Raw genomic sequence first — 25,727 nt, forward strand, 5'->3', positions numbered from 1 at the left:
AAATAATTGATAATAGTATTTTATTTAAAATAAATAACAAATAAAGTTTAATTTTTTTAACATGTAAATGAGCGAAGGTTTTTATTACATGCACACATTTAGTACTTGATTATGAATGTAATAGTCTACAATATTTTAATTTAATTTACAATTAATTTGATCAATTTTTTTATTTCAAATTATTCTTATAATTTATTTAAAACTTTAAATTATTAATCATGTCTTAAATTATAATTTATTTACCTAGAGTCATTATAAACCAATTTTTATTCATAAATTTATAGTATTAATGAGTTTATTATTTAAGTTTCAAACTATTTTTAAAAATTACTAAACTTGTTAATAAATCCAACACATTTAGTCTTGTTTAATTTGAAATTCATTTGTCTAGAGAAAAAAAATTCAAAAAATAATGATTTGAATCATTATTTGAGTTGTAAGTTATTTTTAAAAATTACTAAACTTATTAATGAAACCAACTCATTAAGTAAAAAACAATAGAGGCATTGTATACTAATTTTTATCCATAAATTTTTAGTATTAATTGAGTCATTATTTGAGTTTTAAGTTATTTTTAATAAATTATTAGACTTGTTAATCAATCCAATGCATTAAGTCTTGTTCAAATTAGAGTTCATTTTCCTAGTGAAAAAAATTAGAAAAATAATAATTTTATGTAGAAGAGAAATGATAGATTCATTCTAAATTAAATTTTGTCCATAAATTTATGATATTAATTGGGTCACTATTTGAGTTTTAAGTTATTTTTAAAAATTACTACACTCATTAATGAATTGAAGCACTAAGTCTTGTTTAATTTGTAGCTTATTTGCTTAGTGAAAAAAATTGAAAAATAATTATTATATGTAAAAGAGAAATGATAAAGTCATTATAGACTAATTTTTTGTTCATAAATTTATGATATTAATTGAGTTATTATTTGGGTTTTAAGTTATTTTTAAAAATTATTAATCTCGTTAATGAGTATATATAATAAATTTTGGTTTATGACTTTTAATGTTATAAAGTTTCCATCACCTTTTAATATTAATTAAATCAGTTTTTAAGTTTTAAATTATTTTTAAAAATTTATAAATTTTATGTGTAAAATATGATTTGATTTGACATTTATTTGCCTAATGAAAAATTTTAGAAAAGTTAAAAAAAATTAGAAAAGTAAGTGCAATTAAAGGAAAATCGTATTTGAAAATTTTTGGTATTGATATTACATCATGGTGAGAGAAAAAGAACTATATCATATTCAATTTTATTTATTTATTTTAAAATGTCTTTATGTTTTCCTTTTATTTTTAAGAATGAGTGAAAATAATTTATACTTGTTCTTTAAAAATTATTTTTTATTTCACTTTATTTTTAAAAATTAGGTTAATCCAACCTAAGGCAATCACCCTAAGGGGGGGGGTTGAAAATGGTGATAGTCTCTTTTTACAAATTTAAAAAGTATGAATATAAGACAATTAGATGCAAGTATATAATAAAACGATATAAAGACAATTGCATATAAAATAAAAGAGTAGGGAAAAAAGAATGCAAATACAAGATTTTATAGTGGTTCGGCGCAACCCGGCCTACATCCAATCTCCTCTAGCTTCAATCTTAAGCTTGAGGTTCCACTATTTCAAGGCTTCAAAACCAAGCCTTCAAGCAATACAATTGGATTATGGTTCCAATCCACCCTCTTGGACTTTTAGCTCCAAACACCCTTTACACTTCTCAAGAGATACCCCACTCTTGAACAACCGTTCAAGTGATACTCCTCACTTGAGAATCCCTAAGTGATACCTCACATTTAGACTTTCTTCTCAAAGATTTACAAATGATTTTACAAAATCCTAGTATAAAACTTTATGCTCAAATGATATAAGAAAACTATGATTGAATAGTGCACTAAAGATATGCAAGTTTTAGAATAATGGTGCACTAAAAAACACTCTTCCAAGGCTTAAATATATTCAAGAAAGGTTTGGGAAGGTTAAGCTCATGAAACAATGAAAATTAGAACATTTTTATAGAGAAAAAAAAGAGTCAAACTAGTTGTTGAGGGTTCGACCAATCGAGCTGGGGGTCGATCGGTTGACTAACCGTTAGCATTTAATGTTTGACAAGTAATCGTTGGACCTCAACCAGTTGAGGTGGGGGTCGACAGATTCCTGTTTAACCTTGACCGGTTGAACAACTGTTCTGGAAGAGAGAGAGAAGGTTTTTTTTTTGCTTTCCTTGACTGGTTGAGCTAATGGTCGACCAGTTGAGTTGGGGGTCGACCAGTTCCACATCCGGTTCAATCGGTTGAGTCATTTTTGGCTTAACAACCCACTTTTCAACTTAAAACCTTTTTAAAAAGTTTAGAAAACATTTTTACACAAAGTTTTAGTTGAAAACATGAAATCATCCGATTTTAAAATATTTAAAACAAAATAACTTTTGAATGATTTTGGTGCATAAGTAAAGAATGTAATGTATAAAGATCTTAATGCACCAACAATCTTACAAAGAGATCTTATGAAGTTTGAGTCTTGAAAAATACTTCTCTTTGAAGTGGTTTTCTTCTTCATAATTTCTCATTGACTTGATTTGTCTTTGTGATTGCCACTTTGGAAATCATCTTGCCTAATCACACTTGAAATATAATCATTAGTTCTAAATCTTGTTTTGTTATTATCAAAATCGAAATTAACCAAACCTTGGTTTCACAGCAATATTATGAATCTTTAAAAATTGTTTTCTATTTTTAAAAATAAAAAACCGTCTTTTAATCACATGGCCAAATGAGCTCTTCTTAGGTTGTTTTTGCTTTGTAAAACATTTTTTAGTTTTCATTTTTTAAATTTTCTAAAAATAGTTTTTATTTTTATTTTTATTTTTTATTTTTTATTATTTTTTTAAATGCACTTGATTAAGAAAAGGTTTTAGAAAATGAAATTTGTAAAATTTTGTTTGATTTTGGGTTTTCCCTAACAAAAAAATAATAATAAATAAAAACTTATATGATAGTAATGATACACGTATATAAGATACATTATTAAAAATGGTAATATTTTTATGATATATATATATAATTAAACAAATAAATCATTATAATATAATAATACATAGTTAATAAATAAACAAAGAATTTATTTCATACTTCTAAAATAATAATTGATATTTGTTTATTCATATCAATATTTGTTTCATCTTTGTAATTATTGTATTCCTTCTATATTATGGATTCCACATGCTCTTTCATTTATTTATTTATATTGAATTGTTTAGAAAACAAACAATTTTCACTTTTCTTTATAAAAAAATACCAAATATTTAGATTTTCTTGGAAAATGAAAACAATTTAAACAAATATGGCCTTAAGATTTCACAAACAATCCTTAAAAAAGAACAACTTTCAATTATTTTTTTAGGAATAAAACTTAAATATAGAAAACAATTTTCTCAATATGATGTGAAATATTAACACATTTTATTTTCTAGAAAACCACTAAAGCAAAAGGAAAGATTTAACATATTTCATCAAACTTCATGGTTTCTTGAAAATTTGACCTTTATTGAAGGCTTGTATTACAAGTATACAAATCTGCAAATCTTCTGTACAAACTATGTATGTAAGAAGTGAACAACAACTTCAACTTGTGTATAAAGGAGGAGCAACCTCACAACTGACCTTCTACATGGCCCTCTTATTTTCCCACTGCTTCTTTGAGCTTCCTCCCCAATGCAAATGCTAGAGGAGGTGGAACAGCATTCCCTATCTGCCTGTGCTTGTGTTGAATGTTGCCCGAAAATTTATAGCTATCTGGGAAACCCTGTATCACCAATCAGTAAAAAGAAACATTCAACAAAGTTAAAGTTGATAACGAGAGACATAAGAATGAGCAGATAAGCAAAATTGATGGGACTCACCTGAGACCGAGCACATTCACGAACTGACACAAGTCTATCCTGGTCAGGATGAAAACACATGCCCACCTTGCCCATTGGCTGAGGGTCTGTAATAGAAGTTGGAAAGTTCCCCTCCCAGTCCAGCCTTCCAAACAGCCCCTTCCACTGGTTGTGCCTCTTCGCCGTGTTTGGCAGGCACCATGGTATCAAATCGACCACTTGCCCAGTCGACAGGGCAACCTTGGGTTTATAAAATAATGGATTAATAAGTACATAAATCGTATTACACCCAATAACCATGGGTGATGAATGTTACCTTTTCATCTGGAAGACTACGCCAATCAGCCCCTGGCTGCTTTGGGATTTTCTGGCATCGAATGAGATTCAGCTCATTCATCTCCTTCGATATATGATCTGTCAAGACCATCATGTTCCCCCGAATTTTCTTCTGGAACCATGAGACGGGGCCATTTTGATACTGTGCAACAAAAGGAAAGGCGACAAGGTGAGTTGGACTGCAATCAGTTACTGTGAAACAAACTTCTTGTATTTTAGATTACCTCTAGACCTGTTTTAGATGCCCCGTTTGTAACAGCTGGGAGATCACCTATTGTATCTCTCACAGTTATTGCCCGAAATGGAGCTCCAGTTGCAGTGCTCCGAACAGCAGCATACTGCATGTTTTTGGATAGGGTGATTTTCAGTTCTGGAACAGCAAAGACATGCATGGGCTCTGGCCATTCTGGCAGAGTCTCTTCTGGGGAGGCTGCCCATATAAACACCCGTTTCCGGGATTGAGAAACTCCATATGCTCCAGCTTCCAGAATACCAAACCTCACCTGATACAAACAAGCAATTTGATATATGTTCTTCTCGGAATATACCAGACGAAATTACATGATCCTGTTCGTCATCATTTCATGACAGAGCACTACCTGATAGCCCATTTCAAGGAGTGAAGCTACAGTTAAACGGAATGTCTGTCCTTTGTTGAAAGACACAAAGTTCCTCACATTCTCGAGCAGGAAGAACCTCGGCCGGAAATAGTCAGCAAAGGATAAGAAGGCCAGGATCATTTCACACTGAACTTTGCTCCAGGTACTTTGGTTAAACCGGTTCATCCCAGAGAACCCCTGTGAGGACAGCAGCCTTGTTTTAGGGGTAATAGGTCACTAGAATTTCAAGGTAATAAGACCCTAGAACAGAGTAAAAACCAGGTAGAGGCTGGACAAACCTGGCAAGGAGGCCCCCCATTGATAAAATCAACTTGTCCAGGCAGTGGCAAATTATTGATGTCTTTCTCACCTAGTGATGTAGCTAATTCGGCAGCCTCTGAAGTGGAGAGACAGTCATCTGCATCCCCACACTTCTCCATGACAGCCCTGCATTACAACCAATTTACCGGTCAATTACAGAGAGAGAGAGAGAGAGAGATTCATCTTAATGAAATCATTCACCTCAGGATTACATTGCAATTGTTAATAAACATCGATGATTCTGGATGATTGAGTTTAAATGCATCCCCAGCCGGCTCTTCATATTCAATAGCCCACTTGGTTACTGATACACCTGCAATCCGAAGCAGCAGGAGGTAAATCATTCAAATACGGTTCTTTGGCTGACATGGATAAAAACAAAGGAAAGACTACCAGATTGCTGCAATCCCTCTGACAATCCACCACAGCCAGCAAAAATATCTAAAGTGGCTAAGCAGTTCTCTTGAAATGCAGTTTTTTGTCTCTCAACTTTTAAATCATCTTCTCCTACTTTACCCTTGCCCTTTCTCTTTCTTGTTGCAGCATCATCAACTGCCTTTCTAGCTGAGTATCTCATTTTAATGTGGACTGGCAGCTGTTTTTTCACAAATGAGATGGGAAGAAGATTCACACTCCAGTGAAGAAAAGCTTTTTAGGGATGGAATAAAAGCTCCAAGAATTTTTTTTTAGTAGAAATTAGCTTAGAAGATGATGAGATATCATCAGCATGTATTACGGGTGCAGGAATTAAGAACAAACTACCTGTTTGAGGGACCCTTTAGAGGGCTCAAATAGATGTTCACAAAAGAAAATGTGTTCAAAGGTTGCAAGGACATCACATGATGGCAGATCATGCTTCTGTATAACCTCGCATTTCCCTTCTATCATCTCAACAGGAACAAAATGGGTCTCTTCACTGTAGAACACCTGCACGTTCCACCCTTCAAATATCTTAGGAAAATAATATAATTGTAGTTTTATGTTATAATAAAAATACAAAGAAAAAAGAAAACAAAATCATTGTATTGCTGCAGAAAGCTCAGAGAGGTAAATGGATGTAGATATATTATGCATGATTTCTAAGCACGCACCTCACGGATGTCAGAAGTGTATGCCTTTTCTGCTGAAATATCCTCAGGCCTGAAAAATCTTCTTAATTTGACCAGGGTAGATTTTGCTTCAGCTATTTTGGGTGCCTTTGGGACAATGATCCCCATCATTTGACACACCACATAAGCCTTCAATCCTACATTTCTTCCAGCCTTGAAAGTTCCAATCTCCATCCTGTCAACAGCAAAATATTGGGGGCTTACATAGACAAATTCATCAATGGAGTACTCAGTTCCCTTGTATACAAAACTAGTTTTACAAGAATTCACTTTAATAGAATCCTTCTCCTTCTGGGATTCCTTTATTTTGCAAGAGTGACAGAAACCAGTCCCAATACCCATAGTATCAAAGGGAAGACTGAAGAAAGCACCTCTTTCTGGCCAATATAAGCTTTTACAGTAATAATCACTTGGCAATCCTTTCCTTTTTCTCTCTTCTGAATTGGCCCTATCAATTTTATCAAAATTAGCATTTTCTTTCCTGTGCTGATGTCCCCAAGGCATTCTTCGGATATCCACAACAACCATTTGCTTAATGCCCTGCAATTCAAATTCCAGACACTCATTTGTCAGAAATAATTCCCTGGCATTAGCAGTGTTCCCAAGAAGAGTCTGAGACCCACGCTGCATCATTCTTCCATGAAACATTTTTCTTCCATTGAAGGATTCAAACATGCACTCAATGAGATAGATGACAGGAAGTTCATCTGATTCATCAACTTCCACCAAAACAACACCTCCCACAGTGACCTTGTCTCCACCAATAATGGCCTGTTTGTAGAGTGTGTCACCAGAAGATGTTTTGCCAACAAATTCCCCATCCCACCTTATTTCCTTGCTTGTGGAGTGCAATTTACTTCTTCCAGGCAATGAAGAAGGCCTCTGGGTTTTCTCCAAAGCTGATAATTCCTCTTCTTCTGCATCATCCTCTTCATTTTCTTCCTGCTCCTCAACTTCTTCCTCTTTCACTATACAACTAGCTCCGTCTTTTGCATCTTCAGGTGAGTAATTTGAGTAGTACTCCCCCCAAATTCTGTTGATCATTCTCGTAGTTGTAGCTTGCATAACCTTCTTTTTTGACATCACAGGAGCCATTGCTACCCTTGGGTTCAGGTTTGGCTCGCTCTTGTGCACAACCTTCTTCTTCTTAACCACCCATTTGGTATGGTGTCTCTCCTCCATTTTCTTTGCAAGACCAGTCACAAACGCTGACCTCTTAATATTCCCATCCGGAAATTCAGCAAATTGCTGCAGTATAATTTGTCCATGGACAATCACATATCTTTCCACATCTGCAGGGTTAGAGGAAATGTATGCAGGATGGTCCTTCTCAAACTCAGATACTCTCTTGATAGCTTCTGCAAAAGACAACCTAGCAACACGACTCTGCTCCTTCAAAAGTGTAATTATGCTTATTCCAAGCCTTGCTGTTTTCAGAACCGGTTCATACCAGGGAGTATACTGCTTCGAGGGCTTCCCAAGCCTATACCTGAAAGAAAAATGGAGATTTTCAAATAACTTAATGTAGTTCAAAAGTTCATGAGTCATTATGGACATTACTTTTACTGTCAACAACTGCTGTATTACTCATAAAACATATTTTTGTTTCCAAAATTTTACTGATTCCACCCGATTCAAATCCATTATTGAAATTCACCCAACTTTTTCATCATACTTTTCAAAATTACTTCTAGGTGCAAAAATCTAGAATCTTGAATATTCACAATGAATGCAAAAGATTATTTAAAAAAGAAAAAAAGAAAAGAAAAGCCATCTGCAAAAAATTGCTGGACTATTTTATGGGCAACACCATAATGAACAATACCAAGCCATGTCTGTGCGGATTGAAATGAAAACCATTGAGGATCCAAACTCGATCATCCACTCCTTAATTGCACTCAAATAAATCGGGATACCACCAACATCCTGTGGTCCCTGATCGCTAGATGAAGAATGACCAAGATCAGTGTCAAGACAGAATCCACTTCCATCATCGGCAGTCATAACCCCTGATCCAAAGATGGTAACATCAATATCTGCACATGGTTTCATTGGAAGAAGCTCCAACGATATCAACCTTGAGTCTGAGTTATAAAGGGACCAATTATGGAGCATGCTTCGAGGAAGTTCATCTGTGTCACACATATAGATGTCACTGTCAAAGACGAAGAACTCATCAGTTTCTTGATTAGATGTCTTGTAGTATGCAGGTAACGGGTAGTCATTAGCAATCTCATCTTCATTTATTTTGATGTAGTATTTATTCGACAAAGGAGCTGAACCCTGACTTTTCTTCTGTTTGGTTGATTTCCAGTACTCTTCTTCCTGCAACAATCTTGCCAATTTCACATCATCATTTTCCTCAGAAGCATAAATTGATGAACCAGATTCATCCACTTCATTCTCTGCATCTCTAATTTCCATATCACTCATATAACTGCCACCAGAGGAAGCTGCTTTAGCTTTCATAAATTCCCTTCTTTTATAACCTTCATATCTAAGGGCCAGAAGGACAGGCAACTCTGAAAATGTCTGATCATTTTGATTGGATGTCTCATCCAAACCTATCAGCTGATTATGAATAAACTCACCCTGTAAAATAATAAAATCTTTGATTGATCCCCCGCTGGAAAAGCACTTGCTTGCACTCATTGAGCGAACCACACTAGCAAGAAGCTTGTCAAGACTCAAGTCAGGGTTCCCCCCAGAAGATTTTGACAGTTTCCTGTAAACTTCAACACAGGCACGAGCTTTTTCAAAGAAATGATCATAAAATTTCTTGTAGCTATTGGCAGGTTTAATACAATCATAATCAGCAACATCGGTTGACAACGATATCACTGGAGATCCATCTTCATAACCAGAGATTGACCATGACTCTATGGGGCCAAAGCCTTCACATCTAACACCCTTCTGCTTCTGCTTGTCTGAACTCTCCTCAAGAGGCAAAATGAGGCCAGAGATTAACAAGTCATCAACCTCTGAAAACTCAAAAGGCTGGGGCTGTCCATCTGAATCATGGAATATGAAATCTGTGAGCCTTCTATTTGGACAATCTTCAAGTTGTCTGGAAGTCAGTTGTACAGCCACATCCTCTTCATATACAAGTTGATCCCTTTTTGTTTCCATAGGAACAGATTTTTCTGAGATGTGAACAGATGTCTCCTTGAAATCTGTGCATTCAGCAGCTCTCTTTGGCATTTTTCGAGAACCAACAGGCTGTTCACTGCTCTGAGACACATTTCGCTTTTCTTTTTGCCCAGTTGCTGCAGGTTTTAGTTTACCTTCATTCTTCTTCATTTCTATTAAAGAGACAATCAGTAAAATGAGGCCCAAAAAATAAAAACCAGACCTCATAACAGTGAAAGGCCAAAGAAACGTGGAGGACCAAAATTTAAAACCCAAATGAAATAAACCTCTCTGTAAAGCAACAGATCACAAGAAATTGAAGTAACAGAAAAAAAAATGAAAAATTCAGGGAAACAACACAAAAATGACTAAACAAACAAGAGTACTTGTGCTCATACCATTTATCAACACCAGCAAGCCACATTATAATATGATTGCACGCACAATATGTCAGATAATATGATAACTATCAGCTCCAAGAATAACACATTGATGTTGAATTCTTATAGGTCCAACTAGAGAAATATGGGTATTAGGAACTATGATAAGAAGGCAAAAGTAAACAAAAATAATTAACATTAGGTAAACCTTCAATTAGAAAACTAACTATGCTTAGTATCTACCCATAGAATGAGGAACTAAAAGTAAATGTTTTGTTGGCCACTAAAAAAGGGTAGGAAGTGAAAAGAAATCAAAACTTCGAATCTCTTGCGTGATATCTCACATTAGCAACAAGGAGAAATTCCTAATACTGCATATGTAATGGGTTCCTCTTAATTGTATGGGCACGTTTTAAAGCCATGTAGGCCACAAACTAAGATGAACAATATTTACATGGAAGGGAGAAAGTCGTTATAAATGATATCAAAGTCGATACCCGATCTGGATCCCAATGTGGGGGTCTATTTGTTGGCTCTACAAGGAATGTTTGTCCATTTGGTTCTACAATCCTACGAGACACAACAAACACATTGTGTCTATATGGGGAAAGGGTTCATGATATCCCACAACCAACTCTATAGATGTAGATCACTACTCTTGATTTTTCATTATGCTTGAACTTTAGTTGTTAAAAAACAAGAATTCAATTGACAAAATAAAAGGTAATAAGATATGAGAATTGAAATAAAAGGAATTAGAAAGATGATATTTTGGTTTGGCAAAGGAAATGGAAAAAGAAGGTTCTTTTACCATTACGTTATTTCTTCAATTACAAGAAAAACACACATGCTAATAATTATGTATATCATTATTCATTTATCAAAAAAATCAAAACAATGAAGCATTTACCATGAATAAACATAGTTGAAAAAAACTTATGATACACGATACGATCCAATGATACAATACATTTTTTATGAAAATAGATACGTATCACAATTTGTATCTTATTATAAAGCATATCTTATGATACATATATGATACACGGTACAATGCATGATATTACGATAGAATGATACATACATCTTCAACTATTTTCTATAATTTTTAAGAAAAATCAAATTAATTTTTTTTGTTAAAAGATTTTATTAGATTAATTGTTTAAAATGTATTAAAAGATTAAAAATTAATCACAAAAAGGAGAAATATATAAAATAATTTTATATGAAAAGCTACGTTTTTTTTGTCGAACATAATCTATATGAAAAACGGTGCATAATTTTCTTTTATTTCTTTTTTTGGTGGAAAAGGAATGATGGCGAACTTGAAAAGCTAGAACTTTAAAGATGACACATAAAGTCATACATATATCAATCAACACAATAAGTGCATATGCTTAGTTAGAATTTGGAACTAAAAATCATAGCTAAAAATTGAAGAAGTTTATATTTGTGGATTATGTGATGAATCTATATATTAAATTAATATTTTGTTAATTTGAACTTGTCAAGACTCTAACATTCAATGTTTTTGATATGATATGATATAGTTTAACTCTTTTGATCCTACTATCTTTCATAAATTTTGTTATAAATTACTCTATACTTCATACTTTCAATAGATATATGCACATATACATATCTTTTCTATTTATTTTTTGCTATGTAAAAAAACTTATGATACGTGATATGATACAATACAAGATATAGAAAAATAGAAAAACGATACACAATACATTTTACGAGTTAACAACTATGCAAATAAATTGTGTAATAATAATAGATAACCCTTCACATAAAAAGAACTAACCCATGATCAGTGCCAAATGTTTGAAGCATAAAAAGAACAAGTACAGAATATAACATCATTATTGATGAGCAACAATTAACACAACTAAATAAATAGTAGGAATTTTTCTAAGACCCATGATCCAACCAAGACCTAAGCATTAAACAGTATGATTTTTTTTTTTTTTTTTCCTGAAACATGTATATTCATTATAAATCAATTTGTAATAATAAGTTTTTCAAGGCCAATACTAATTATTTTAAGCATAAAAGGAACTAATAAGATATAGCATTATTAATGAAAACTGAAGTTTGAAGCAACCATATAAATAGCAGCAATTGTTCAAAGATGCATGATCTAACTAACACTAAGCATTATCTACAATGAACTTTTCAGAATATATCACAACATAGAATCTTGCTTCCAAAAACTATCTTGTATTGTTATTAGATGAAATCATTAACTAGCAAACCCAGAAGTAGTTCAAGGGTTTCTGAATTTTTGAAGAACTAAGCACACAAACACCCATATTACAATCCAACCAAATGGTCACGCAAAATAATGATCAGAGCAAAAAGGAGAAATGATTAGCCAAAACAATGGTTTGCTACTAAGAGGAGCGATTGCCTAAGTAAAATAGAAAACTAGAAACCAAAACAAGGAAAAACAAATGGATGCCTTCAGCTACCTTCTCTCTACTCTTTAGTGAGTGAATTTCTAAACAGGGATCCGGAAATTGTAGGGGGGGATTACACCTCTCATCCAAACACAGAATTTAGGGTTAGCCCTCCTTTTTCCTCCATATTTTCTATTTTTCCTCTTCTGGGGTCATTAAATATTGCAAGAACAAGTAATAACAAAAAGAATGATAACATGGTCCAGGTGTGGCATGATAGGAAATGATACGTGACCGAACTCAGATGAATAAAGAGGATTTGGGAGATGAAACCGAAAGCCAGAAAGCCAGGGTAGGTAGATGCAGTCCACAAGAAAACAAGAAAAAGAAAACGAAAAGGCAGAGAAATGCCTCTAGAGTCCAACATAGCAGCAGACCCCATTTTCCCTTATTATTGAATTTTCTCAAATTTGGGTCAAGAACATAAAGATAATGAAACAGCTTCAGAAGAAGATGGGTGTTTGGGCATTGGGTATTTGGAAATGTGGCTTCACAGGTGAGATTTGAATTAAGAATTCGGGGTTTTGCCCCGCCTCTCTCTAATGAAACTGGAAATGTGACAAATGAAATGGGCGGGAACACCCGCTGCCCCAAACCCCACAATCAAACTCTTGTTCATTTCTGTGAGTGGAGACTGAGAGTAAGCTGCATAGACAGTAGACGCTAGGGAAGCGTGTGGTGCTCTTTCTTATAAGGTCCAAGTCACAACCCATTGAGGGCCTGGCCCAAATCCTCTTTTTCTTTTTCTCTCAAGCAAGAAAATTATATAAAATTTTCTTGGAAAATGGGGAGTTTGAGAGCCTTACTTGGGACTATTTATGGAAGAAAATGCTTTCAATGTCAATTAGGATTGCCGATTGCTTCTCAATACTCGATCAGATTTCAGGAAGTTTGAGAGAGAAATTGAGAGAAAGAAAATCTCAAAAAGTTTGAAAGGAAGAAAATAGGAGGGAAAAATATATAAGAAAAAAAATAAAAAATAGATTTATCTTCTCAAATTTACTTCATGTGTTAGTTAAAAAGACAAGATTCCCAAATTTACTTTTTGGATTTGTTGAAAGAAAGTATTTTTTTAGTACTTTTATTGATATGTGTGACTAATAAAAAGTGTCTTTGATTAGTTGAGAAAAAGTCACTTTTTTATTACTTAGTGGTATATGTAACTAATAAAAAGTGTCTTGATAATGTCTAATTTTTTTCATCTAAAAAGGATATTTGTGATATCTGAATAACATTAATCTTTTTTCAAATGCAATATTGTCAATATTTTTATAATTATAATTATTTTTATTTTTATAATTAGTAAAAATGAAAAAAAAAAAAACAAAACAAAATAGGATCACCATAATGTCCAACAACATTAAAAGGTTATATATAGATCATAGAAATTACATTAAAATTCATGATCATTTTACATATTGGAACGAAAAAAATTAAAGTCAACAAATTTTATTGATTTTAAACCTTTTTATTTTTTATTTCTCTTGGCTTTGTCTTCCCATCAACATTCCTCTCTTTTATTTTTTTTCACTTGCAATTTCTTTCCACATCCATGGTAATCTAATCTAAAGAATGATATTTACAATGTTAGATGGCATAAACAAACAAAAAGAGATGAAAATAAATTAGATATAAGATAGAAAATAAATGAAATAGAACTAACACATTATATTAAAATCTTGGAACTCTATATAAAAGAAATGAAACAAGTGCATTGAAGCTCTAATACTTTCATTTTTACCCAAGAGGGATATTGTTTTGTTTAATTTATTTACAAGTATTTGGTTTTCTGTGTAATAATCTTAGTAAAAGAACAAGAATAATGAAATTTATTTATTAATCCTCATTCAAATTTTGGGATGTCAAGCTTATAAATTAGGTAGTCACATTATCATCATTTTTTTTCCCTAAAAAGTAGTCTTAGTTATTAGTGTGATGAATACAAATACTTGGGATCTATCCTAAACTTCTTATCTTGAATGAGTTTGTTTATTTTATTATGTTTGTTGATAATTTTTCAATTGAAATGATTATTTAAAAAAAAAGGGCGATGTATCTATATCTGGCTTATATTGTTTCTAAGTACTACTATAATTTTTTTGTTAAATTTACTAAACATATAGAAGTTATTTGATAATTCCTTAAATTATACACATCTAATCATTTTATGTTGATTATCATACTAGTCATTACACTATTTATGCTCGTGAGCGTTACAAAAAGGTAAAAAACCAATGCTCCAATAAGATGACACCTAAAAAGGGGTGGGGGTTGGGTGATTTTTTAAATATTTTGATATAAGAGTTGAAATTAAACATTTATAACTCAATTCTAAATGTGATTAGTAATGATACATGATAATTCAATCCCACATAAGATAAAGATTTTTCATGGAAAACCCTCACACTAATTATGGAGATAAAAAACCATAAAACCTGAAACTTCATATCAAACATTCACTATATGAGATCATAATATATAAACTTATCTAAATACTTACTCTCTAGTACCTAAAACATGATTCACGTTTGAGACGCTAGACCTCAAATGCTCCAATAGATTCGTCTTAGCCTTTAAGAAGATGCAAGTCCTTCCGACAACCCAAAATCCGATTTAACGAATTATTAAGAATTTTTGGAAATGGTAGGGCAAGTTAGGGTTTTTGTCCATGGAAGCAAGCATTAGTTTCAAGCAAACCAATGGTGAAATGCCAATACAATTGAGATATGCCTGCAAGTTTTCATAAAGAAAACCAACTGACCACACAAGAAACAGAGAAGAAATGAACATATTTTACTCTCTTTGCTTATGAGGGTGAATAGAACATAAGCCTCATACAAGTATACAATGTTGAGCTTTTCCCCTTTTCAAAAAACAAAGTAAAACGAAGAATTCCAAAATATCTTCAGTTCCTCAAGAGTAGCATCTGCTAATACATACAACCTATATCCTTGATTCCCTGTTACAAGTAAGAAGCCTCTGCACAATGCATGCCAAAAACAACAACCTCACAAGATGGACCTCTTGCTGTCCACTGCTTCTTTGAGTTTCCTTCCCAGTGCAAATGATAGAGGAGGAGGAACGGCATTTCCAATCTGCCTGTGCTTGTGTTGAATGTTACCAGCAAATTGATAGCTATCCCGAAAACCCTGCATTCATTGATAATAATAAAATGAAAAAAACAAATAAAAACAATTTTCCAGTGAGAAGGTTCCAGGAAATATCAGGCAAAGAGTGAACACAAATCTGTATAAGGTACTTTTCCTTGATCTGTAGATACTTTGTTTTATCGGGTGTACACAGTAACACTCTTGGTTGTATACTAAACCTTTTGATTTATTATCTATTTGATTGCTAAACAGAGCACATATGTTAAGAGTATGGAAACTTGATAACCATCCAACCAAAAGCAAATTTTCAAGTTATAAAAATCCTCTTCCTTTCGAGTCTCAAGGACAACCTAGATGGACAAGTCAGTTAAATAGTCTGTTTATCAACTATTCATGGGTTAGTAACATTTCAGAATTGCGAGGAGAAAAAAGAAAAGAAGAATATGTAAATTTCAACAGGTTACTCAAGAAGTTCAAAATTTTTTCATTTAGTTTTGATGACAATGGAAAAAATGTTCTCAATATTTATTTATATCATTCCCATTTCCTACATTCTTGACAAATCCTATCATTAACAGTGTTTCTTGACATAGCATTTTCCTGTTTAATTTAAAGATTCCATTCCTTACATTTCTAAGTTCCCACAACTGGTTAAGACACATCCTAACTATTTATGATGATAACGAAAGTTATTTTTAAATAGAAGAAATTGAGGGACTTACTTGAGATCGAGCACATTCACGAACAGAAAGAATCCTATCCTGCTCCGGATGAAAACACATTCCCACCTTACCCATTGGTTGAGGGTCTGTGATGGAAGTTGGAAAATTCCCCTCCCAATCCAGCCTTCCAAACAGTCCCTTCCACTGATTGTGCCTCTTTGCTGTGTTTGGCAAGCACCATGGTATCAAGTCAACCAATTGCCCAGTAGACAGTTTAACCTGCAGTACATTAAATAATGGACTAATAAATCAAAAACCATTTCACAATGGCAATCATGTATTAATAGCTTTGCATGTTTCATAGAAGAACCCAAGGGTTAACACATATGCACCTTTTCATCTGGAAGACTATGCCAGTCAGCACCTGGCTGCTTTGGAATTTTCTGGCATCGAATGAGATTAAGCTCATTCATTTCTTTCGATATGTGATCCATCAAGACCACCATGTTACCCCGAATTTTCTTTTGGAACCATGAGACAGGATCATTTTGATACTGCACAACGAAAAACAAGATATTAAAACATGCAAGAAAAAGTTGGACTGCAATCAAATACACAAAACAAACATTTCACATTTTAGATACCTCTAGATTTGTTATAGATGCCCCATTTTTAACGTCTGGGAGATCCCCTATTGTATCTCTAACGGTTATTGCACGAAAAGGAGCTCCAGTTGCAGTGCTCCGAACAGCAGCATACTGCATATTTTCCGACAAAGTGATTTTCAATTCTGGAACAGCAAAGACATGCATAGGCTCTGGCCATTCAGGGAGAGTCTCTTCTGGGGAGGCTGCCCATATAAATGCTCGTTTCCGGGACTGAGAAACTCCATATGCTCCGGCTTCCAAGATACCAAATCTCACCTAACACAGATAACCAATTTAATATATATACTTTTGAAATTATATCATAAGAAATTACAAATTTCCATTCATCGTCCATGTCAGAGCACTACCTGATAGCCCATTTCAAGAAGTGAAGCTAGAGTTAGACGGAATGTCTGTCCTTTGTTGAAAGACACAAAGTTTCTCACATTCTCAAGGAGGAAAAATTTTGGTCTAAAGTAATCAGCAAAGGACAAGAATGCCAAGATCATTTCACACTGAACTTTACTCCAGGTACTTTGATTAAACCGGTTCATCCCAGAGAAGCCCTGCAAAATTAAAAAGCCTTATTTTAAAGGTAATAGCTCACTGAAATTTCAAGATAACAAGGTATCAGAACTGAGTGAAAACCAGGCCAGAAGCTGAACAAACCTGACATGGAGGCCCCCCATTGATAAAATCTACTTGTCCTGGCAGGGGCAAATTATTAATGTCCTTCTCACCTAGTGCTGCAGCTAACTCGGCAGCCTCAGAAGTTGAGATACAGTCATCATCATCCCCACATTTCTCCATGACAGCCCTGCATAACAACCAATTTACAGGTCAATTACAAACTTTGTGTGTGGATGTGAGAGAGAGAGAGAGAGAGAGAAAGAGATCATTAACCTGAGAATCACATTGCAATTGTTAATAAACATCAACGATTCTGGATGATTGAGTTTAAATGCATCTCCAGCAGGCTCTTCATATTCAATAGCCCACTTGGTTACTGACACACCTGCAATGTTGGAAGCAGCAGTGGGTAAATTAAGTCCTTTACCGGTAAACCTGATCAAGATAAGATCCTTTGCATGATGTAGATAACTGATAAGAATATAAGAGAGATTACCAGATTGCTGCAATCCCTCTGATAAGCCACCACAACCAGCAAAAATATCTAGAGTGGCTAAACGGTTCTCATGAAATGCATCTATTTGTCTTTCAACTTCCAAATCATTCTCTCCTTCTTTAGCCTTGCCCTTTTTCTTTCTTGCTGCAGCATCATCAACCTCCTTTCTAGCTGAGTACCTCAGTTTAATGTGAGCTGGCAACTGTCCGCAAATGAGATAGGAAGAAGATTCAGATTCCAATGGAGAGAAGTGTTTTAGACATAGAATAAAGGGTTAAAGAAAATTATTTTCTGAAGAAATCAGCTTAGAAGATAACAAAAATCAATCAGCTGAATGAGGGAACGAACGACTACCCCTTTGATACCTGTTTGAGGCACCCTTTAGAAGGATCATATAGACGCTCACAGAAGAAAACATGGTCGAAAATTGCAGGTACGTCACATGGGGGCAGATCATGCTTCTTCATGACCTCACATTTTCCTTCTATAGTCTCAACAGGCACAGAATGTGTTTCCTCACTGTAGTACACCTGGAAATCCCATCCTTCAAAAATTTAGAAAACACGACCCACAAGTAATCCAGCAAAAAATGCAGAACTTATGAGACACTAAAATTACATAATTGTAGTATAATCTTATAAAAAACAGAAGGAAAGAAATAACCATCATATACTGCAACAGAAAGCTCATAGCAGTAAGTGCATGTAAATAAATACATTATGCATGATTTCTTAGCCTTTACCTCTCGGATATCAGAACAATATGCTTTTTCTGCTGAAATATCCTCAGGCCTGAAAAATCTTCTCACTTGGACCTGGATAGATTTCGTTTCAGCTATTTTGGGTACCTTTGGAACAACAATCTCTAGCATTTGACACACAACATAAGCCTTCAATCCTACATTTCTCCCAGCCTTGAAAGTTCCAGTCTCTGCCCTTTCAGCAGCAAAATGCTGGGGGCTTACATAAACAAAGTCATTGACGGAGTATTCAGTTCCCTTGTATACAAAACTGGTTTTACAAGAATTCACTTTAAAAGAATCCTTCTCCTTCTGGGATTCCTTTATTTCACAAGAGTGACAGAAACCTGTCCCAAGACCCATAGTATCAAAGGGGAGACTGAAGAAAGCACCTCTTTCTGGCCAATATAAGCTTTTGCAGTAATATTCAATCGGCAATCCTTTCCTTTTTCTCTCTTCTGCACTTGCTTTATCAATTTTATCAAAATTAGCATTTTCTTTCCTGTGCTGATGTCCCCAAGGCCTCCTTCGTATCTCTACAAGAACTGTTTGCTTAATATCCTGCAATTCAAATTCCACACACTCATTTGTCGTAAACAATTCCCTCTCATTAGCAGTGTTCCCAAGAACAGTCTGAGACCCATGCTGCATCATTCTTCCATGAAACATTTTTCTTCCATCCAGAGATTCAAACATGTATTCCACAAAATAGGTGATAGTAAGTTCATCTGATTCATCAACTTCCACCAAAACAGTATCTCCCACAGCAATCTTGTCACCACAAACAATGGCTTGTTTGTAGAGACTCTCACCATTACGGGTTTTTCCTACAAATTCCCCATCCCACCTTATTTCCTTGTTTGTGGAGTGCAATTTACTTTGTCTAGACAATGAACAAGGCCTCTGGGTTTTCTCTGAACCTAATAATTCCTCTTCTTCTGCATCATCCTCTTCATTTTCTTCTTGCTCCTCAACTTCTTCCTCCTCTTTCTCTATACAACTAGCTCCCTCTTTTGAATCTTCAGGTGAGTAATTTGAATAATACTCCCCCCAAATTCTGTTGATCATTCTTGTTGTTGTAGCTTGCATAACCTTCCTCTTTGATATCACAGGTGCCATTGCTGCTCTTGGGTTCATGTTTGGCTCACTCTTGTGCACAACCTTCCTCTTCTTAACCACCCATTTGGTATGATGTCTCTCCTCCATTTTCTTTGCAAGACCAATCACAAATGCAGACCTCTTAATATTCTCATCTGGAAATTCAGCAAACTGCTGCAGTATAATTTGTCCATGGACAACCACATATCTTTCCACAGCTGCAGGATTAGAGGAAATGTATGCAGGATGGTCCTTCTTGAACTCAGATACTCTCTTGATAACATCTGCAAAAGAAAGCCTAGCAATGCGACTCTGCTCCTTCAGAAGTGTAATTATGCTTATTGCGAGCCTTGCTGTTTTCAGAACCGGTTCATACCACGGAGCATACTGCTTTGAGGGCTTCCCAAGCCTATACCTGAAAGCAAAATTGAGATGAACAAATCACTTAATGTAGTTAAAGAGTCATTATGGATATCAATTTTACTTTGAACAACTCCTGAATTACTCATAAAAACGCATTTTTGTTTCCAAAATTTCACTTATTCCACCACTTTCAAACCTATTCTTGAATTTACCCCAACCTCTTCATCATACTTTAACCAATTACTTCCTAGTGAAAAATTCCGGAATCTTGAATATTCACTATGAATACAAAAGATGATTTAAAAAAAAAATAGAAAAGCCATTAGAAAAAAATTGCCAGACGCTTATTTATGGAAGAGACTAAGGGCAACACTGTAAGGAGACAAATATACTATTGTATAAATTCTATTATGAGAATAAATTGACAATACCAGGCCATGTCTGTGCGGATTGAAATGAAAACCATTGAGGATCCAAACTCAATCATCCACTCCTTAATTGCACTCAAATAAATTGGGATCCCATCAACTTCCTGTGGTCCCTGACCACTAGATGAATGACCAAGATCAGTGTCAAGACAGAATCCACTTCCATCATCAGCAGTCACAACCCCTGATCCAAAGATGGTGACATCAATATCTGCACATGGTTTCATCGGAAGAAGCTCCAATGATATCAACCTCGAGTCTGAGTTATAAAGGGACCAATTATGGAGCATGCTTCGAGGAAGTTCATCTGTGTCACACATATAGATGTCACTGTCAAAGACTAAGAACTCATCAGTTTCTTGATTAGATGTCTTGTAGTATGCAGGTAACGGGTAGTCATTAGCAATCTCATCTTCATTTATTTTGATGTAGTATTTATTCGACAAAGGAGCTGAACCCTGACTTTTCTTCTGTTTGATTGATTGCCAGTACTCTTCCTCCTGCAACAATCTTGCCAATTTCACATCATCATTTTCCTCAAAAGATTCATCTGCTTCATTTCCTATATCTCTAATTCTCAAGCCACTCATTGAGCTGCCACCTGAGGAACCTCCTTTTGCTTTCATAAAATCCCCTCTTTTACAACCTTCATCTCTAAGGGCCACAAGGACAGGCAACTCTGCAAATATCTGATCACTCTGATTGGATGTTGCTTCCAAACCTATCAACTGGTTGTAAATAAACTCACCTTGCGAAATAATAAAGTCTTTGATTGATCCCCCACCAGAGAAGCACCTGCTTGCACTCATTGAGCGAACAACACTAGCAAGGAGCTCATCAAGACTTAAGTCGGGGTTTCCCCCAGAAGATTTTGACAGTTTTCTAAAAACTTCAACACAAGCACGAGCCTTTTCAAAGAAATGATCATAAAAATTCTTATAACTACTGGCAGGTTTAACACAATCGTAATCAGCAACATCAGTGGACACCCATATCACTGGAGATCCGTCTTCATAACCAGAGATCGCCCATGACTCTATTCGGCCAAAGCCTTCACATCTGACACCCTTCTGCTTCTCCTTGTCTGAACTCTCCTCAAGAGGCAATATGAGGCCTGAGATTAACAAGTCATCAACTTCAGACATCTCAAAAGGCTGGGGCTGTCCATCTGAATCATGGAGTATGAAATCTGTGAGCCTTCTATTTGGATGATCCTCATGTTGTTCGGAAGTCAGGTGTACAGCTACAACCTCTTCATATACAAGTTGATCCCTTTTTGTTTCAATAGTAGCAGATATTTCCGATATGCGAACAGATCTCTCCTTGAAATCTGTACATGCAGCAGCTCTCTTTGGCATTTTTCGAGAACCAACAGGCTGTTCACTGCTCTGAGACACATTTCGCTTCTTTCCTTTTTGTCCTATTGCTGCTGTCTTTTTAGTACTCGGAGCCACAGATTTTAGTTTAGCTTTGTTCTTCTTCATTCCTATTACAGAAAAAAATCAGTAATGAAACAAACCATATGTACAATAAACAGCAAAATAATGATAAGATAAACCCATTCATATAGAATATCTCAGTTATGCAACCAAGAGAAAATTTGAACTAAAAAAGTGAAATAAAATATTCAGGAAAACAACAAAAAAATGACTAGACAGACAGGAATGCTTGTGCTCACACCATTACAAAATAGACTTCCATCCTTTCATACACGTAAACAATACAGATATGTAACAATGCTGCTAATATCATGGTTTGGAGGATTGTGGCCATTCAGTACTGAAAAATTTATGTCAATTCTTCCAGTAGATTGTATGACACCCACAAAACTTTCTATAAAAACTAAAAAGTTCCTGTGTCTGCACATGTACATGCATGCCTGTTGCATGTGCAAATGAGATGGGAAGAGTGTGAGGGGGGGACGGTGATTCATTTAACAAGCAGCATGGTAAATACAGATTGTGGGAACAAAAGTGAACAATATGAGAACTATCAACCCTAAAAATAACATTTCCTTGAATTCTTATAGGACCCAAAAGAGAAAAATGGACATTAAGAACTATGATGAGAAGAACTAATTACACACTTACACTCAGCACCTACCAAAATCGAATGCAGAATAAATACATCTTGGAAAAGCATATGTGTTGTCGGGATATAAGAAAAGGTGGGAAAAGAAAAGAATCAAAACTTTGAACCTTACATCTTTCAGGATTTGGAATTTATTACTGATATGACTCAACTAAGCTTTTTAACCTATATTTTGCATCAAAATTGTGAAGAAGAAAGAATTCCATTGATGAAGTGAAAGGTAAAAAAAGGCTTATAAAAAAATGAAAGATCAAAAAGGGATTTCATTTCTTTAGTTTTTTTACATTAAGGGAATAATTGATATAGATTGCAGTGTTTGGTTCTAAAAATAAAATGGAGAGGAATAGAATTTGCTTTCACAAATAATCAGAAAAATAAGTTCTTTTTGTCATGATGCCGTTCCTTCAATTATAAGAAATACATTCATTTTAATTACTATTTACTAACCTATCATCACTCATTCATGACTAAAATCAAAACAATAAGACATCTTTTGCTAAATCAATCATGTAATAATGACAAAAATACACCGCCATGCATAAAAAATAATTAGTCCACACCCGGTGCTAATCATGTCAAACATAGTAGGAATATTTCAAAGAACTAAAATAAAATTTAACACCATCGTAAAAAATTGACAAGCTAACACAGCCAAATAAATAGCATCCACACGTCAAAGATCCATGATTCAACTAAGAACTGAGCACCAAATAGCATGTGTTCTTTGGAACATGCCCATTACAAATCAATTTGTAATTTCCATGCCAAGAACTAATTATTCAAAGCATAAAAGGGACTAGGCACAAAATATAACATCATTGTAGTCTTCTAGATAGCCCACAGGTGATGCAACAACCAAATGAATCCTAGCGATCATTCAAAAATTCCACAATCCCAGCAAAAACTCAGCATTAAATAATAGCTTTCAGAACAAATCACAGCATACATAAACACATTCTTTAATAGTTTTTAGACTAAATCATTAACTTACAAAACCTAAAAACAATTCATTATCGAAATCTTCACTTGAAACAACGATGAGAATAAAATAGAGTTGATCAGCCAAAACTAAGTGGCCACCAGACGAGGGCAATTGCATGAATTAAAATGCTAATCTAGAAACAAAAACAAAAACAAAGAATTGTACCACAAGAAAACGTTACTTTTTCCTCTTATACTTTCATGGCTACTCTTAGTGAGTGAATTTCCAAAAGGGGTTTTGGAAATTGCAAGCAAATAACCCCAGTGTTGATATTGTGGGCGATTTAGGGTTCGCAACCCCTTTTTCCTCTATATGTATTTTATATTTTCCCCTTTTGAGTCCTCTAAATACAATAATAAACAATGATAAGCAGTGATGATAATAGGTACAGGAGTGATATGATATGAAATGATACGTGGCTGACTCAAATGAATAAAGAGGATTTGGAAGATGAAACTCAAAGCCATGGTAGTTATATCAGTATATGTAGTGTGCTTTTGTGATTGATTTTCCCCGAAAACATACAGAAAGAAAAACAAAGGAAAGGAGAGAAATACCTTTCGAGTCTAATAGAGCAGCAGACCCCATTTTCCCTTTTTGTTTGTTTTCCTCAAACCTGGGTCAAGATTAGAGAGATAAGGAAATGGCTACCGGAGAAGATGGGTATTTGGGTGTTTGGGTAATGGGAAATAGGATCTCCCAGTTGAGATTTGAATGAAGGGTCTGGCATTTTGCCCGAAATTTACAAATATAATGGGCGGGAACACCCACCGCCCACTGCCCAAACTGAAATTTTGTCTGACTGCTGTGAGTGTGAGGCGGGGCGTGTGGCTTCGCTCGGTTCAGCTGTAGGTCCTAGTTCTAAACTTCCAAGCCACCAGGGCTTGGCCCAAAAAAAATTTCTTACCTAACAAGAAAATTCGGAAAAAGGAAAGGCCTTGCCGCCTTACTCAATTCCATTTATCAATGGAAAAACTTTTTGAATTTAAATAAAAAATTTTGAAGAGTACAATGAATCTAATAAAAATTATATTTTGGGATGGGCAATCGAAATTCTAAGATGATAGGTTATTATATTAAAAGGGTATTCAATAATTTAATATATTAAAACATGATTTCTTTTGGGTGGGAACATTCCCGCCAAAGGCTGAAAGTGAAATTCCTCTGGTTGGAGTTGGAGGGGCCTGGGGCTATGTTTCAAGTTTCGACTTCACGTTTTCCTTCCAGAGCATGATGTCACAATCCACCCCCCATCTTGCATAGATGATAGAACTACATTTTGCAATTCTATAAAGTTCGTGTCGGTCCAAAATGTTCTACAATCTTCAACTATTTGTAAGGGCAATTTTTGAGGAGCTTACAAGTCTTTGAAGCAATTTAAGATTATGTTTACTACATGGAAATAAAAAATGATAATTTTTATTTTCATTTTTTTTTGAATAAAAATTAATATGATGATCTCAATTCTTATATTTAGATGTATCTAAAATTGTAAAGTTGAAATGATCATTTGTTTTTATTATAATGTTAAGTAATAATAATAATAATGAGAATGAAAAAATAAATAAATTAACAATAATATCCATACATATAATTTAAAATAATGTTTTATTTTCATTTTTAAAAAAACTCTTGCACTATGCACAAATTTAAATAGTTTTTTATTTTCATTTGGAAAATAAATAAATAAACATATTTTTGAGAGTTTCATTTTGCTAAATAATAAAAAAACTATTAAATATGAAATTCAACTGAAAAATCAACTTATTAAAATATCAAAAGAGTGCGAAATTAAAAATGTATGAAGGTTATTTACATCTTATAATTCATTGTAAGATGGATGCTTTAGTGCACATAGGAATCATAACTTTTTCATGCATCATTTTCTATATTTGATCGTTTCCTTAAAATACTATTTTATCAAAATCCTAGTATGTTTATAAAAACCTTAGACAAATTCTTCTAAAATTAGTCATAAAACATTTCTAAAGTTATTGTTTAAGTGTTAGAAAATATTGGTTTTAAAAAATAAGGGTTTTTAACATTTTCTATCCAATAGGTCAAGGTTGCATCCAACTCCCCTTTCATGGTAGAAAACAGATCAATGGTGCATAAAAATTATCTCTCTTCTAGAAGACTTGTCTTCTCGATTAAGGGCAATCCTTATCCAATCAAGGTTTGAACAAGCTCTCTTCTATAAGACTTGTCTTCTCGATTAAGGATAATCCTTATCCAATCAAGGTTTAGA

General features: G+C 34.3%; 2 protein-coding genes across 3 annotated transcripts; both read right to left on the bottom strand.

Moving 5' to 3' along the window:
• Positions 1–3,538: 3,538 nt before the first annotated feature.
• Positions 3,539–12,901, bottom strand: LOC100240896 (DNA (cytosine-5)-methyltransferase 1). 2 transcript variants are annotated; one of them, XM_059738782.1, is made up of 12 exons: positions 12,246–12,901; positions 8,085–9,561; positions 6,242–7,748; positions 5,913–6,077; positions 5,544–5,745; positions 5,352–5,463; positions 5,129–5,276; positions 4,830–5,027; positions 4,455–4,733; positions 4,211–4,372; positions 3,916–4,134; positions 3,539–3,808 (listed from the first exon to the last, which is right to left on the bottom strand). In XM_059738782.1, the coding sequence occupies exons 2-12, from the start codon at positions 9,557–9,559 to the stop codon at positions 3,761–3,763; spliced, it is 4,515 nt and encodes a 1,504-aa protein (XP_059594765.1). In that variant the 5' UTR covers positions 9,560–9,561; positions 12,246–12,901; the 3' UTR covers positions 3,539–3,760. The 2 variants fall into 2 exon arrangements, with proteins under 2 accessions (XP_059594765.1, XP_002267284.3); XM_002267248.5 differs by lacking the exon at positions 12,246–12,901 and having other exon boundaries at positions 3,539–3,818; positions 8,085–10,930.
• A 2,106-nt stretch (positions 12,902–15,007) lies between these two features.
• Positions 15,008–24,725, bottom strand: LOC100251127 (DNA (cytosine-5)-methyltransferase 1). Its single transcript, XM_002267164.4, has 12 exons — positions 24,037–24,725; positions 20,410–21,892; positions 18,521–20,030; positions 18,144–18,308; positions 17,779–17,980; positions 17,556–17,667; positions 17,322–17,469; positions 17,021–17,218; positions 16,650–16,928; positions 16,398–16,559; positions 16,066–16,284; positions 15,008–15,382 (listed from the first exon to the last, which is right to left on the bottom strand). Exons 1-12 carry the CDS (start codon positions 24,065–24,067, stop codon positions 15,242–15,244), a joined length of 4,650 nt encoding a protein of 1,549 aa, XP_002267200.1. The 5' UTR covers positions 24,068–24,725; the 3' UTR covers positions 15,008–15,241.
• Positions 24,726–25,727: the final 1,002 nt, after the last annotated feature.

This window comes from Vitis vinifera, chromosome 7 (genome assembly GCF_030704535.1).
Source record: "Vitis vinifera cultivar Pinot Noir 40024 chromosome 7, ASM3070453v1".
In the NCBI taxonomy this organism is placed as follows: Eukaryota; Viridiplantae; Streptophyta; class Magnoliopsida; order Vitales; family Vitaceae; genus Vitis; species Vitis vinifera.

What these genes read in the sequence shown, in the direction of transcription:
- LOC100251127 (XM_002267164.4), bottom strand. Translation starts at nt 24,067, where the DNA reads ATGGGGTCTGCTGCTCTATTAGACTCGAAAG. An exon ending in TTCTTGAAATGGGCTATCAG is followed by an intron (nt 16,929 to 17,020) that starts GTAGTGCTCTGA and finishes TATCTGTGTTAG; the next exon opens with GTGAGATTTGGTATCTTGGA. An exon ending in ATAGTCTTCCAGATGAAAAG is followed by an intron (nt 16,285 to 16,397) that starts GTGCATATGTGT and finishes AATGTACTGCAG; the next exon opens with GTTAAACTGTCTACTGGGCA.
- LOC100240896 (XM_002267248.5), bottom strand. Translation starts at nt 9,616, where the DNA reads ATGAGGTCTGGTTTTTATTTTTTGGGCCTCATTTTACTGATTGTCTCT. An exon ending in CATCTAAAACAGGTCTAGAG is followed by an intron (nt 4,373 to 4,454) that starts GTAATCTAAAAT and finishes TTTGTTGCACAG; the next exon opens with TATCAAAATGGCCCCGTCTC. An exon ending in GTAGTCTTCCAGATGAAAAG is followed by an intron (nt 4,135 to 4,210) that starts GTAACATTCATC and finishes TATAAACCCAAG; the next exon opens with GTTGCCCTGTCGACTGGGCA.